Source organism: Bufo bufo, chromosome 2 (genome assembly GCF_905171765.1).
Source record: "Bufo bufo chromosome 2, aBufBuf1.1, whole genome shotgun sequence".
Taxonomy (NCBI): Eukaryota; Metazoa; Chordata; class Amphibia; order Anura; family Bufonidae; genus Bufo; species Bufo bufo.
The window spans coordinates 1,905,837-1,922,713 of record NC_053390.1 but is presented as its reverse complement, the minus strand read 5'-3'; the positions used below and the strand labels follow the sequence as shown (position 1 = coordinate 1,922,713).

General features: G+C 49.4%; 1 protein-coding gene across 5 annotated transcripts in view; it reads right to left on the bottom strand.

The window, feature by feature from the left end:
• TLN1 (talin 1) overlaps positions 1-16,877 on the bottom strand; it is a 131,044-nt gene that overhangs the window by 59,782 nt on the left and 54,385 nt on the right. For 4 of the 5 annotated variants that reach the window (XM_040420671.1, XM_040420674.1, XM_040420672.1 and 1 more), the window contains exons 15-20: positions 10,977-11,085; positions 10,397-10,605; positions 10,000-10,098; positions 3,702-3,755; positions 972-1,139; positions 602-896 (exon numbers count right to left, since the gene is read on the bottom strand). In XM_040420671.1, coding sequence (XP_040276605.1) covers positions 602-896; positions 972-1,139; positions 3,702-3,755; positions 10,000-10,098; positions 10,397-10,605; positions 10,977-11,085 — 934 coding nt within the window. The remainder of the gene's footprint in view (positions 1-601; positions 897-971; positions 1,140-3,701; positions 3,756-9,999; positions 10,099-10,396; positions 10,606-10,976; positions 11,086-16,877) is intronic. The other variant, XM_040420675.1, reaches the window with a different exon arrangement.

Sequence of the window (16,877 nt, the reverse complement as noted above, 5' to 3'; positions counted from 1 at the left end):
AATCCACAAACAGCCACCTGGGGGCGATCTACCGGGAAATCCACAAACAGCCACCTGGGGGCGATCTACCGGGAAATCCACAAACAGCCACCTGGGGGCGATCTACCGGGAAATCCACAACCTGCCACCTGGGGGCGATCTACCAGGAAACTACACAACCTGCCCCACGGGAGCGATCTACCAGGAAATCCACAAACAGCCACCTGGGGGCGATCTACCGGGAAATCCACAAACAGCCACCTGGGGGCGATCTACCGGGAAATCCACAAACAGCCACCTGGGGGCGTTCTACCGTGAAATCCACAAACAGTGTAGTGGACATGTCAGGTACTGCAGCTGTCAGTGTAGTGGACATGTCAGGTACTGCCGCTGTCAGTGTAGTGGACGTGTCAGGTACTGCCGCTGTCAGTGTAGTGGACGTGTCAGGTACTGCAGCTGTCAGTGTAGTGGACGTGTCAGGTACTGACCTACCTCGAGCAGAGGGAGCTCAGAAAAGCCCTATAATGAAGTCCATGTATCTAGCCGATCCCCTGCTGGCACCTATGTGCAATGCGTCCGACACCACGTGTCTTCATGGTGACTTGTGGTCTCTAGGACTTACCGGCATCTCCCATGGAGCTGAAGATGTTCTCAGTCACATTAAGGATGGTGTCGGTGGCCTGGTCGTACCGCCCGGTAGGAGGTGCTCCAGATGCATTGTTTTTGATGTGCTGTAGCAGGTCATTGAGAGCCTGGGTGACGGCCGACGCTGCCACCCCCACTGCTTTCAGCAGCTCAGGATCTGATGTAGCATCCTTGGATGACTCCACGCAGCCTTCCACAGACTTGGCCACCTGCTTTCCAGCCTCCAGAAGCTGTTGCTGGCAGACGGGGGAGCTAATTGTAGGGGCCACGACCTGTAAGTAAAGCGTTAGTGGACGGGGGGGTCATCAGACTACTGGACGTCCACCGCTACCTCATATCTAACCAACCTTAGTGCAGGCGACCAGCTGAGAAGTAGACAGTGCACACTGTGTGGCTGCAGCAATGACCTGGGCCTGCTGAATGGGGTCATCAGACCGCTCCGCCACATTCTTGGCCTTGAGAACTAGAGCCGCTGCTGCAGTCGCTACGGCTTTGGCCAATTGCATCAGCATGTCCTGGAAAACGAGAGAACATAAATCACAAGGTGCCATCAGATCCCTGGAGAAATTAGAAAATCGGGAGAGGTGATCAGCACCAGATTAGATCAGAAATCATTTCCTACAATGGCGGAAGGCAAAAAATGTGAAGGATGCAGGAAGGATCTGACCTGAGGAGAGGGGGGCGCCTCCAAACCAGAGGACGAGGACTGTAGCCAAACTACCCCTTACACACTACACAAGCAACAAATAGACCTGAGGGGAACCAGCCTGACCCAGAGCCACCCTCCTGACAGGACCCATCGCCAACCTCCTGACCCACAGCCACCCTTCTGAGAGGAACCATGCTGACCCAGAGCCACCCTCCTGACAGGATCCATGCTGACCCAGAGCCACCCTCCTGAAAGGATCCATGCTGACCCAGAGCCACCCTCCTGAAAGGATCCATGCTGACCCAGAGCCACCCTCCTGAGGACCCATTCTGACCCAGAGCCACCCTCCTGAGGACCCATCCTGACCCAGAGCCACCCCCCTGAGGACCCATCCTGACCCAGAGCCACCCTCCTGAGGACCCATCCTGACACAAGGCCACTATTCTAAGAGGACCAGTCCTGAGACAAGGCCACTATTCTAAGAGGACCAGTCCTGAGACAAGGCCACTATTCTAAGAGGACCAGTCCCGACCCAGGACCACCATTCAGAGAGGACTTGTCCTCACCCAGGGCCACCCTCCTGAGAGGACCCATGCTGACCAAGAGCCACCCTCCTGAGAGGACCCATGCTGACCAAGAGCCACCCTCCTGAGAGGACCCATGCTGACCCAAAGTCACCCTCCTAAGAGGACCCACCGCCACCCTCCTGAGAGGACCCATCCTGACCCAGAGCCACCCTCATGAGAGGACCCATCCTGACCCAGTGCCACCCTCCTGAGAGGACCCATCCTGACCCAGAGCCATCCTCCTGAAAGGACCCGTCCTGACCCAGAGCCATCCTCCTGAGAGGACCCGTCCTGACCCAGAGCCATCCTCCTGAGAGGACCCGTCCTGACCCAGAGCCACCCTCCTGAGAGGACCCGTCCTGACCCAGAGCCACCCTCCTGAGAGGACCCGTCCTGACCCAGAGCCACCCTCCTGAGAGGACCCGTTCTGACCCAGAGCCACCCTCCTGAGAGGACCTATGCTGACTCAGAGCCACCCTCCTGAGAGGACCTATGCTGACCCAGAGCCACGCTCCTGAGAGGACCCATCCTGACCCAGAGCCACCCTTATGAGAGGACCCATCCTGACCCAGAGCCACCCTCCTGAGAGGACCCATCCTGACCCAGAGCCTCCCTCCTGAGAGGACCCATTCTGACACAAGGCAACTATTCTAAGAGGACCAGTCCTGAGACAAGGCCACTATTCTAAGAGGACCAGTCCTGAGACAAGGCCACTATTCTGAGAGGACCTGTCCTGACCCAGGACCACCATTCTGAGAGTACTTGTCCTTACCCAGGGCCACAATTCTGAGAGGACTTGTCCTCACCCAGGGCCACCCTCCTGAGAGGACCCATGCTGACCAAGAGCCACCCTCCTGAGAGGACCCATTCTGACCCAGAGCTACCCTCCAGAGGAGACCCTTCCTGACCCAGAGCCACCCTCCTTAGAGAACCCATCCTGACCCACTGCCACCTTCCTTAGAGGACCCCTCCTGACCCAGAGCCACCCTTCTGACAGCACCCATCCTGACACAAAGTCACCCTGCTGAGAGGACCAGTCCTAACACAAAGCCATCATTCCGAGAGGCCCCATCCTCACCCAAAGCCAGCCTCCTGAGAGGACCCATTCTCAACCAAAGCCAGCCTCTTGGGAGTACCCATTCTCACCCAAAGCCACCCCACTGAGAGGACCCATCCTCACCCAAAGCCACAGTCCTGAGGGGAACCATCCAGACACAGAGCCACAATCCAGAGAGGACCAATTCTCACATAGAACCACCCTCCTGAGGGTACCTATCCTGACACAGGGCTACTCTTCTGAGAGGTCCTGTCCTGACCCAGAGCCACCCACCTTAAAGAATCCATGCTGACCCAAAGCCACCCTCCTGAGGGGACCCATCCTGACACAGAGCCATCATCCTAAGAGGACCCATCCTGACACAGAGGCATCCTCCTAAGAGGCTGTGTGATTAAACTACTCAACCCATCACTTTACGACCTCCAAGCACACCACATAAAACAGAATAGAAACCAACAACATCTCTTCAGAACCATAAACTACTTTTCCACATGCCAAACACAACTTCTTCAGGCTGAACTATGGAATAATCAAGCGATTCTAATCTAGACCCATGAAAGGCTTACAAGAGGACACTCCCGGTGAAGACCCACAAAGCACCAGGGACAAAGAGCCACAACCAGGTAACGAGATTCAGAATCATCCAAGGATCAGACCAAGAAGTCATTAGATAATTACTGAAGTAATCAAAACTCAAATTATTAAAGAACGGAAGATTTCAGATTAACCCTTCAATGATTGGAGCCAAGACCCAACACCAAGAAGATACAAAGGCCACCAAAAATGAGCAAGCTCCTCGAGTTACCGTTCTCTGATCAGACATTGTGGTAGGAGTACGAGTGGCTCTGGCTGCCGAGATCTGCGAGAACCCACAAGAAACGTAAATGTGGAGAAGAAACCCTAATTACTTAAATCTACAAGAATAGGAGGGGAAGTAACACATTGTATAGAGATATGGATGGGCAGTCATCCCAAAAAAAAGGCAAAAAAAATGAAAACGGTCAATGGAAAAGCTGGCCCATATGAAGAGGAGGGGACACCGGGGTAATATATATCTACAGGAAGAGGAGAAGACACAGGGATAATATACATCTACAGGAAGAGGAGGAGACACTGGTGTAAAATACATCTACAGGAAGAGGAGGAGACACTGGTGTAAAATACATCTACAGGAAGAGGAGGAGACACTGGTGTAAAATACATCTACAGGAAGAGGAGGAGACACCGGGAAAATATACATCTACAGGAAGAGGAGGAGACACCGGGAAAATATACATCTACAGGAAGAGGAGGAGACACCGGGAAAATATACATCTACAGGAAGAGGAGGAGACACCGGGAAAATATACATCTACAGGAAGAGGAGGAGACACCGGGGTAATATACATCTACAGAAAGAGGAGGAGACACCGGGGTAATATACATCTACAGGAAGAGGAGGAGACACCGGGGTAATATACATCTACAGGAAGAGAAGGAGACACCGGGGTAATATACATCTACAGGAAGAAGAAAAGACACCGGGAAAATATACATCTACAGGAAGAGGAGGAGACACCGGGATAATATACATCTACAGGAAGAGGAGGAGACACCGGGGTAATATACAGTACAGACCAAAAGTTTGGACACACCTTCTCATTCAAAGAGTTTTCTTTATTTTCATGACTATGAAGGCATCAAAACTATGAATTAACACATGTGGAATTATATACATAACAAACAAGTGAGAAACAACTGAAAATATGTCATATTCTAGGTTCTTCAAAGTAGCCACCTTTTGCTTTGATTACTGCTTTGCACACTCTTGGCATTCTCTTGATGAGCTTCAAGAGGTAGTCCCCTGAAATGGTCTTCCAACAGTCTTGAAGGAGTTCCCAGAGATGCTTAGCACTTGTTGGCCCTTTTGCCTTCACTCTGCGGTCCAGCTCACCCCAAACCATCTCGATTGGGTTCAGGTCCGGTGACTGTGGAGGCCAGGTCATCTGGCGCAGCACCCCATCACTCTCCTTCATGGTCAAATAGCCCTTACTTTCAAAGTTTTCCCAATTTTTCGGCTGACTGACTGACCTTCATTTCTTAAAGTAATGATGGCCACTCGTTTTTCTTTACTTAGAATTTGTATTATGGCAAGAAAAAGCAGCTAACAGTCTATTCAGTAGGACTATCAGCTGTGTATCCACCTGACTTCTCCTCAACGCAACTGATGGTCCCAACCCCATTTATAAGGCAAGAAATCCCACTTATTAAACCTGACAGGGCACACCTGTGAAGTGAAGACCACATCAGGGGACTACCTCTTGAAGCTCATCAAGAGAATGCCAAGAGTGTGCAAAGCAGTAATCAAAGCAAAAGGTGGCTACTTTGAAGAACCTAGAATATGACATATTTTCAGTTGTTTCACACTTGTTTGTTATGTATATAATTCCACATGTGTTAATTCATAGTTTTGATGCCTTCATAGTCATGAAAATAAAGAAAACTCTTTGAATGAGAAGGTGTGTCCAAACTTTTGGTCTGTACTGTACATCTACAGGAAGAGGAGGAGACACCGGTATAATATACATCTACAGGAAGAGGAGGAGACACCGGGGTAATATATATCTACAGGAAGAGGAGGAGACACCGGGGTAATATATATCTACAGGAAGAAGAGAAGACAACGGGGTAATATACATCTACAGGAAGAGGAGGAGACACCGGGATAATATACATCTACAGGAAGAGGAGGAGACACCGGAATAATATACATCTACAGGAAGAGGGAAGAGGAGGAGACACAGGAATAATATACATCTACAGGAAGAGGAGGAGACACCGGGGTAATATACATCTACAGGAAGAGGAGGAGACACCGGTATAATATACATCTACAGGAAGAAGAGGGGACACCGGGATAATATACCGTACAGACCAAAAGTTTGGACACACCTTCTCATTCAAAGAGTTTTCTTTATTTTCATGACTATGAAGGCATCAAAACTATGAATTAACACATGTGGAATTATATACATAACAAACAAGTGTGAAACAACTGAAAATATGTCATATTCTAGGTTCTTCAAAGTAGCCACCTTTTGCTTTGATTACTGCTTTGCACACTCTTGGCATTCTGTTGATGAGCGTCAAGAGGTAGTCCCATGAAATGGTTTTCACTTCACAGGTGTGCCCTGTCAGGTTTAATAAGTGGGATTTCTTGCCTTATAAATGGGGTTGGGACCATCAGTGGCGTTGAGGAGAAGTCAGGTGGATACACAGCTGATAGTCCTACTGAATAGACTGTTAGAATTTGTATTAAGGCAAGAAAAAAGCAGCTAAGTAACGAAAAACGAGTGGCCATCATTACTTTAAGAAATGAAGGTCAGTCAGTCAGCCGAAAAATTGGGAAAACTTTGAAAGTAAGGGCTATTTGACCATGAAGGAGAGTGATGGGGTGCTGCGCCAGATGACCTGGCCTCCACAGTCACCGGACCGGAACCCAATCGAGATGGTTTGGGGTGAGCTGGACCGCAGAGTGAAGGCAAAAGGGCCAACAAGTGCTAAGCATCTCTGAAAACTCCTTCAAGACTGTTGGAAGACCATTTCAGGGGACTACATCTTGAAGCTCATCAAGAGAATGCCAAGAGTGTGCAAAGCAGTAATCAAAGCAAAAGGTGGCTACTTTGAAGAACCTAGAATATGACATATTTTCAGTTGTTTCACACTTGTTTGTTATGTATATAATTCCACATGTGTTAATTCATAGTTTTGATGCCTTCATAGTCATGAAAATAAAGAAAAAACTCTTTGAATGAGAAGGTGTGTCCAAACTTTTGGTCTGTACTGTACATCTACAGGAAGAAGAGAAGACACCGGGGTAATATACATGTACAGGAAGAGGAGGAGACACCGGGGTAATATACATGTACAGGAAGAGGAGGAGACACCGGGGTAATATACATCTACAGGAAGAGGAGGAGACACCGGGGTAATATACATCTACAGGAAGAGGAGGAGACACCGGGGTAATATACATCTACAGGAAGAGGAGGAGACACCGGGGTAATATACATCTACAGGAAGAGGAGGAGACACCGGGGTAATATACATCTACAGGAAGAGGAGGAGACACCGGGGTAATATACATCTACAGGAAGAGGAGGAGACACCGGGGTAATATACATCTACAGGAAGAGGAGGAGACACCGGGGTAATATACATCTACAGGAAGAGGAGGAGACACCGGGGTAATATACATCTACAGGAAGAGGAGGAGACACCGGGGTAATATACATCTACAGGAAGAGGAGGAGACACCGAAATAATATACATCTACAGGAAGAGGAGGAGACACCGGGGTAATATATATCTACAGGAAGAAGAGAAGACAACAGGGTAATATACATCTACAGGAAGAGGGAAGAGGAGGAGACCCAGGAATAATATACATTTACAGGAAGAGGAGGAGACACAGGAATAATATACATCTACAGGAAGAGGAGGAGACACGGGGAAAATATATATCTACAGGAAGAGGAGGAGACACCGGGGTAATATACATCTACAGGAAGAGGAGGAGACACCAGGGTAATATACATCTACAGGAAGAGGAGGAGACACGGGGAAAATATATATCTACAGGAAGAGGAGGAGACACCGGGGTAATATACATCTACAGGAAGAAGAGAAGACAACGGGGTAATATACACTGCTCAAAAAAATAAAGGGAACACTTAAACAACACAATGTAACTCCAAGTCAATCACACTTCTGTGAAGCAACAATGAGTGACAATCAATTTCACATGCTGTTGTGCAAATGGGATAGACAACAGGAGGAAATTATAGGCAATTAGCAAGACACCCCCAATAAAGGAGTGGTTCTGCAGGTGGTGACCGCAGACCACTTCTCAGTTCCTATGCTTCCTGGCTGATGTTTTGGTCACTTTTGAATGCTGGCGGTGCTTTCACTCTAGTGGTAGCATGAGACGGAGTCTACAACCCACACAAGTGGCTCAGGTAGTGCAGCTTATCCAGGATGGCACATCAATGCGAGCTGTGGCAAGAAGGTTTGCTGTGTCTGTCAGCATAGTGTCCAGAGCATGGAGGCGCTACCAGGAGACAGGCCAGTACATCAGGAGACGTGGAGGAGGCCGTAGGAGGGTAACAACCCAGCAGCAGGACCGCTACCTCCGCCTTTGTGCAAGGAGGAACAGGAGGAGCACTGCCAGAGCCCTGCAAAATGACCTCCAGCAGGCCACAAATGTGCATGTGTCTGCTCAAACGGTCAGAAACAGACTCAATGAGGGTGATATGAGGGCCCGACGTCCACAGGTGGGGGTTGTGCTTACAGCCCAACACCGTGCAGGACGTTTGGCATTTGCCAGAGAACACCAAGATTGGCAAATTCGCCACTGGCGCCCTGTGCTCTTCACAGATGAAAGCAGGTTCACACTGAGCACATGTGACAGACGTGACAGAGTCTGGAGACGCCGTGGAGAACGTTCTGCTGCCTGCAACATCCTCCAGCATGACCGGTTTGGCATTGGGTCAGTAATGGTGTGGGGTGGCATTTCTTTGGAGGGCCGCACAGCCCTCCATGTGCTCGCCAGAGGTAGCCTGACTGCCATTAGGTACCGAGATGAGATCCTCAGACCCCTTGTGAGACCATATGCTGGTGCGGTTGGCCTTGGGTTCCTCCTAATGCAAGACAATGCTAGACCTCATGTGGCTGGAGTGTGTCAGCAGTTCCTGCAAGATGAAGGCATTGATGCTATGGACTGGCCCGCTCGTTCCCCAGACCTGAATCCAATTGATCACATCTGGGACATCAGGTCTCGCTCTAGCCACCAACGTCACGTTGCACCACAGACTGTCCTGGAGTTGGCAGATGCTTTAGTCCAGGTCTGGGAGGAGATCCCTCAGGAGACCATCCGCCACCTCATCAGGAGCATGCACAGGCGTTGTAGGGAGGTCATACAGGCACGTGGAGGCCACACACACTACTGAGCCTCATTTTGACTTGTTTTAAGGACATTACATCAAAGTTGGATCAGCCTGTAGTGTGTTTTTTCACTTTAATTTTGAGTGTGACTCCAAATCCAGACCTCCATGGGTTAAAAAATTTGATTTCCAGTTTTTTATTTTTGTGTGATTTTGTCAGCACATTCAACTATGTAAAGAACAATGTATTTCAGAAGAATATTTAAGTAATTCAGATCTAGGATGTGTTATTTTTGTGTTCCCTTTATTTTTTTGAGCAGTATACATCTACAGGAAGAGGAGGAGACACCGGGATAATATACATCTACAGGAAGAGGAGGAGACACCGGGATAATATAAATCTACAGGAAGAGGAGGAGACACCGAAATAATATACATCTACAGGAAGAGGGAAGAGGAGGAGACACCGGATAATATACATCTACAGGAAGAGGAGGAGACACCGGGGTAATATACATCTACAGGAAGAGGAGGAGACACCGGGGTAATATACATCTACAGGAAGAGGAGGAGACACCGGGGTAATATACATCTACAGGAAGAGGAGGAGACACCGGGGTAATATACATCTACAGGAAGAGGAGGAGACACCGGGGTAATATACATCTACAGGAAGAGGAGGAGACACCGGGATAATATAAATCTACAGGAAGAGGGAAGAGGAGGAGACACCGGGGTAATATACATCTACAGGAAGAGGAGGAGACACCGGGGTAATATACATCTACAGGAAGAGGGAAGAGGAGGAGACACCGGGGTAATATACATCTACAGGAAGAGGAGGAGACACCGGGGTAATATACATCTACAGGAAGAGGGAAGAGGAGGAGACACCGGGGTAATATACATCTACAGGAAGAGGAGGAGACACCGGGGTAATATACATCTACAGGAAGAGGGAAGAGGAGGAGACACCGGGGTAATATACATCTACAGGAAGAGGAGACGACACTGGGGTAATATACATCTACAGGAAGAGGAGGAGACACCGGAATAAAAACAGAAATAGTTAGACAGGAAGATCTCGGGAGACCATAGTGGGCAAATCCTAAGTGATATTTTTGAGTATGCAAACAACTAAACTGAGATAAAGTAGCTAGTAGAAAGATCTGAGACACTTACCTGGAACCGTGGATCCGTGTCACACTCGCCAATCTGCTGCAACAGTTCTCCACTAGTCTGGCCCACATTTCCAGCAGCCTGAAGAAGGACCTGTCTTGGCTAAAGTCAGAGAAGAATTGAATCCAGTAAAATGTACATTGTCCTCATAAAAAGGCTAGTTGGAGATACAACTTTGCCTATGTTCACATTGCGCCGAGGCTTAATGTTTGCAACACACGAAAACGTCTCAGTGGACATAGAGCCATGGTGAATACCACGCAGCAGGTCACATAAAAATTTTTATACTGCGGGGGATATGTTTGTGGGATACATTTCAGCACCATTAATAAAAGGTGATGACGGCGCATCCCCCGACCTTTAAAGTGAATACAGAGTCCATGACAGATACTGAACACACCTCAGTGCTCGATGGCTGGGCAGTCTTCAGAAGCTCAGACACCGCTCCTGCCAGGTTCTTGGCGGCATGGAGAAGCTGTCTACCATTGCCACCTTCATCTTCCATAAGAGCAGCCAGAAGCTTTACACCACGGGACATCTCAGTGAGGTTGGAGGAGATGGTGGTAACGGCACATCCCACTGCTGTGTAATCTGTGTCGGCAGGATCACCTGAAATGCAGACGTGTTAGAAAACTCTCCCCAAACACAGATTTCTTCAATCCTCTCGATTATACTCAGGTCCACACAACTACACTGTCTTCTGGGACTACCAGAAGACTACAGTTTTCTCCAATTTAGGGGTTGTGCCAAGTTTAAAAGTTATCCCCTATCCACAAGATAGAGGATAAACAACTGATCGCTAGGGGTCCACTGCAACTCAGAGAATGGGGGTCCCATTCCTCTGACCTGATGGAGCGGCAGGTCGAGCATGCTCCCTGCTGCTCGATTCATTCTGTATGGTAGAGATGGCCAAGTACAGAGCTGGGCTAAGCATGCTCTAAATAGCTGAAGCCAGTCTACCCCCATCCCGGACTCCTCACCTGCGGTCAGGTTCACTACAGATGCAGTCCCAGCAGTGATGGCGTCCACCTGTGAATGGATTTCATGCTTGGATTCATCCATCTTGTTTTTTCGCCAGGCCTTGGCTGCCTACGGAGATCAGAAACCAGGTTAAAATCCAGCTGTCCTCATACATACATCATCCTGTACAGACCGTGCTCCAGACTTCTGCAGGTTCTAGATCAGGAGTCAGCAACCTTCGGCACTCGAGCTGCTGTGAAACTACAACTCTCAGTATGCACACTTGCTCAGCTGTTCTTGTAACTTCTCTAGAAGTGAAAGGAGGATTTGGGGAGTTGTAGTCTCAGAAGAGCTGGAGTGCCGGAGGTTGCTGATCCGGGTTCTAGATAAATAAACCTTAAAAATAAAGGTATTTTATTAACTATAGATAAGGGGCAGCGCTCTGGACATACTCCTCGATAAGGGGCAGCACTCTGGACATACTCCTCGATAAGGGGCAGCGCTCTAGACATACTCCTCGATAAGGGGCAGCGCTCTGGACATACTCCTCGATAAGGGGCAGCGCTCTGGACATACTCCTCGATAAGGGGCAGCGCTCTGGACATACTCCTCGATAAGGGGCAGCGCTCTGGACATACTCCTCGATAAGGGGCAGCGCTCTGGACATACTCCTCGATAAGGGGCAGCGCTCTGGACATACTCCTCGATAAGGGGCAGCGCTCTGGACATACTCCTCGATAAGGGGCAGCGCTCTGGACATACTCCTCGATAAGGGGCAGCGCTCTGGACATACTCCTCGATAAGGGGCAGCGCTCTGGACATACTCCTCGATAAGGGGCAGCGCTCTGGACATACTCCTCGATAAGGGGCAGCGCTCTGGACATACTCCTCGATAAGGGGCAGCGCTCTGGACATACTCCTCGATAAGGGGCAGCGCTCTGGACATACTCCTCGATAAGGGGCAGCGCTCTGGACATACTCCTCGATAAGGGGCAGCGCTCTGGACATACTCCTCGATAAGGGGCAGCGCTCTGGACATACTCCTCGATAAGGGGCAGCGCTCTGGACAGACATACTCCTCGATAAGGGGCAGCGCTCTGGACAGACATACTCCTCGATAAGGGGCAGCGCTCTGGACAGACATACTCCTCGATAAGGGGCAGCGCTCTGGACAGACATACTCCTCGATAAGGGGCAGCGCTCTGGACAGACATACTCCTCGATAAGGGGCAGCGCTCTGGACAGACATACTCCTCGATAAGGGGCAGCGCTCTGGACAGACATACTCCTCGATAAGGGGCAGCGCTCTGGACAGACATACTCCTCGATAAGGGGCAGCGCTCTGGACAGACATACTCCTAGATAAGGGGCAGCGCTCTGGACAGACATACTCCTAGATAAGGGGCAGCGCTCTGGACAGACATACTCCTAGATAAGGGGCAGCGCTCTGGACAGACATACTCCTAGATAAGGGGCAGCGCTCTGGACAGACATACTCCTAGATAAGGGGCAGCGCTCTGGACAGACATACTCCTAGATAAGGGGCAGCGCTCTGGACAGACATACTCCTAGATAAGGGGCAGCGCTCTGGACAGACATACTCCTAGATAAGGGGCAGCGCTCTGGACAGACATACTCCTAGATAAGGGGCAGCGCTCTGGACAGACATACTCCTAGATAAGGGGCAGCGCTCTGGACGTGACGTGTCCTCATATATAAGGTGCAGCGCTCTGGACGTGACTTGTCCTCATATATAAGGTGCAGCGCTCTGGACGTGACGTGTCCGCATATATAAGGTGCAGCGCTCTGGACGTGACGTGTCCTCAGATAAGAAGCAGCACTCTGGACGCGACATGTCCTCATAGATAAGGGGCAGCGCTCTGGACGTAACGTGTCCTCATAGATAAGGGGCAGCGCTCTGGACGTGACGTGTCCTCATATATAAGGTGCAGCGCTCTGGACGTGACGTGTCCTCATATATAAGGGGCAGCGCTCTGGACTTGACATGTCCTCATAGATAAGGGGCAGCGCTCTGGACGTAACGTGTCCTCATAGATAAGGGGCAGCGCTCTGGACGTGACGTGTCCTCATATATAAGGTGCAGCGCTCTGGACGTGACGTGTCCGCATATATAAGGGGCAGCGCTCTGGACGTGACGTGTCCGCATATATAAGGTGCAGCGCTCTGGACGTGACGTGTCCGCATATATAAGGTGCAGCGCTCTGGACGTGACGTGTCCTCAGATAAGAAGCAGCACTCTGGACGCGACATGTCCTCATAGATAAGGGGCAGCGCTCTGGACGTAACGTGTCCTCATAGATAAGGGGCAGCGCTCTGGAGATACTCCGATAAGGGGCAGCACTCTGGACGTGACCACATACAGTCATGTGAAAAAATTAGGACACCCTTTGAAAGCATGTGGTTTTTTGTAACATTTTTAATAAATGGTTATTTCATCTCCGTTTCAACAATACAGAGAGATTAAAGTAATCCGACTAAACAAAGAAAACTGAAGAAAAGTCTTTTCAAGATCTTCTGTAAATGTCATTCTACAAAAATGCCTATTCTAACTGAGGAAAAAGATAGGACACCCTCACATGTATTCCCTCTTAAATTGGCTCAGATCTCACACAGGTATATCACACCAGGTGCACATAATTAGTAGATCGTTACTCTGCATGTTGAATGAGGCTTGCCCTATTTAAACCTCAGACATTTAGTTTGGTGTGCTCCTGACTGTTGAAGTGAGAGTGAGCACCATGGTGAGAGCAAAAGAGCTGTCAGAGGACTTCAGAAAAAAGATTGTAGCAGCCTATGAGTCTGGGAAGGGATTTAAAAAGATCTCAAAAGATTTTGAAATCAGCCATTCCACTGTCCGGAAGATAGTCTACAAGTGGAGGGCTTTCAAAACAACTGCCAACATGCCCAGGACTGGTCGCCCCAGCAAGTTCACCCCAAGAGCAGACCGCAAGATGCTAAAAGAGGTATCCAAAAACCCTAAAGTGTCATCTCGAGAACTACAGCAGGCTCTGGCTACTGTTGATGTAGAAGTACATGCCTCTACAATCAGAAAGAGACTGTACAAGTTTAACTTGCATGGGAGGTGTGCAAGGAGGAAACCTTTGCTTTCCAAGAGAAACATCGAGGCCAGACTGACATTTGCCAGCGATAAAGTTGACAAAGACCAGGACTTCTGGAATAATGTTCTTTGGACAGATGAGTCCAAAATTGAATTATTTGGACACAACAGCAGAGGACATGTTTGGCGTAAACCAAACACAGCATTCCAAGAAAAGAACCTCATACCAACTGTGAAGCATGGAGGTGGAAGTGTCATGGTTTGGGGCTTCTTTGCTGCAGCAGGACCTGGTCAGCTCACCATCATAGAATCCACGATGAATTCTACTGTGTATCAGAAGGTGCTTGAAGAACATGTGAGACCATCAGTTAGAAAATTAAAGCTGAAGCGGAACTGGACCATGCAACATGACAATGACCCAAAACATACTAGTAAATCAACCAAAGATTGGCTGAAAAAGAAGAAATGGAGAGTCCTGGAATGGCCAAGTCAAAGTCCAGATTTGAATCCCATTGAGATGCTGTGGGGTGACTTGAAAAGGGCTGTACGTGCAAGAAACCCCTCAAACATCTCACAGCTGAAAAAGTTCTGCATTGAGGAGTGGGGTAAAATTTCCTCAGACCGATGTCGAAGACTGGTAGATGGCTACAAGAACCGTCTCACTGCAGTTATTTCAGCCAAAGGAGGTAACACTCGCTATTAGGGGCAAGGGTGTCCTATCTTTTTCCTCAGTTAGAATAGGCATTTTTGTAGAATGACATTTACAGAAGATCTTGAAAAGACTTTTCTTTAGTTTTCTTTGTTTAGTCGGATTACTTTAATCTCTCTGTATTGTTGAAACGGAGATGAAATAACCATTTATTAAAAATGTTACAAAAAACCACATGCTTTCAAAGGGTGTCCTAATTTTTTCACAAGACTGTATATAAGGTGCAGCGCTCTGGACGTGACGTGTCCTCAGATAAGAAGCAGCACTCTGGACGTGACATGTCCTCATAGATAAGGGGCAGCGCTCTGGACGTAACGTGTCCTCATAGATAAGGGGCAGCGCTCTGGAGATACTCCGATAAGGGGCAGCACTCTGGACGTGACCACATAGATAAGGTGCAGTGCTCTGGACGTGACGTGTCCTCATAGATAAGGGGCAGCACTCAGGACGTGACGTGTCCTCATAGATAAGGGGCAGCAGTCTGGATGTGTCCTCATAAATAATGGGCAGGACTCAGGACGTGACGTGTCCTCATAGATAAGGGGCAGGACTCAGGACGTGACGTGTCCTCATAGATAAGGGGCAGGACTCAGGACGTGACGTGTCCTCATAGATAAGGGGCAGCAGTCTGGACGTGACATGTCCTCATAGATAAGGGGCAGCGCTCTGGACGTGACGTGTCCTCATAGATAAGGGGCAGCAGTCTGGACGTGACATGTCCTCATAGATAAGGGGCAGCGCTCTGGACGTGTCCTCATAGATAAGGGGCAGCGCTCTGGACGTGTCCTCATAGATAAGGGGCAGGACTCTGGACGTGACATGTCCTCATAGATAAGGGGCAGCGCTCTGGACGTGTCCTCATAGATAAGGGGCAGCGCTCTGGACGTGTCCTCATAGATAAGGGGCAGCGCTCTGGACGTGTCCTCATAGATAAGGTGAAGCACTCAGGACGTGACTTGTCCTCATAGATAAGGGGCAGTGCTCTGGACGTGACGTGTCCTCATAGATGAGGTGAAGCACTCAGGACGTGACGTGTCCTCATAGATAAGGGGCAGCGCTCTGGACGTGACGTGTCCTCATACATAAGGGGCAGCGCTCTGGACGTGACGTGTCCTCATAGATGAGGTGAAGCACTCAGGACGTGACGTGTCCTCATAGATGAGGTGAAGCACTCAGGACGTGACGTCACGAGGTATTCACATTCAGCGCCTCTCCACCGACAATTGTGCAAAAATCTTTTAAATTGTGTTTTCACCCAAATTGTAGCTTTGAATGAGATAAGGTTTCTAATGGGGAACATCGGTGGACTGGGGAGCTTGTGAACGATTGCGGGCGTGGGCATCCGGCTCCGGGCCACATGTGTGAGATGAGACGTTATATAGCGGTAGATGCTTGGCCTGACGTGTTCTTTTTAGTTCGGTTGGGTTTGGTGGTGGTCACACCCTTGAGCGACCAGTGTATACTGTGTCTTGTAAGATAACACACTCTCCTCTACAGTCTTCTAAGGAGAAGACTGAACAGGAACATTCAAAGCTGAAGATTGTGCCAGAGAAGACATCTTGATGTAATAAAATGAAGTTTTGGCAACTACGACTTAAAAGGGCATTCCTGTCACCCTCCAAATCGTGGTGATCCCCAGGGGTCCAGCGCCATGTGCCCCATTCATTAGCTGTCTCACTGACCACATACTGGACTCCCTACAACTCTGCTTTAGGAGAATGTCCAGGTGTAAACTAATGGGTCACCTTGTATTAGAAAGCGGAGATCCCGCAGGAGACCCCAGCCCTCGAAGAGCCCACATACTAATCTCTGCACTACAGCCGGAGGAGCGGAGACCCCAGCCCTCGATGAAGCGTCCTCATACTGATCTCTGCACTACAGCTGGAGGAGTGGAGACCCCAGCCCTCGATGAAGCGTCCTCATACAGCTCTGCACTACAGCTGGAGGAGCGGAGACCCCAGCCCTCGATGAAGAGCCCTCATACTGAGCTCTGCACTACAGCTGGAGGAGCGGAGACCCCAGCCCTCGATGAAGCGCCCTCATACTGAGCTCTGCACTACAGCTAGAGGAGCGGAGACCCCAGCCCTCGAAGAGCCCTCATACTGAGCTCTGCACTACAGCTGGAGGAGCGGA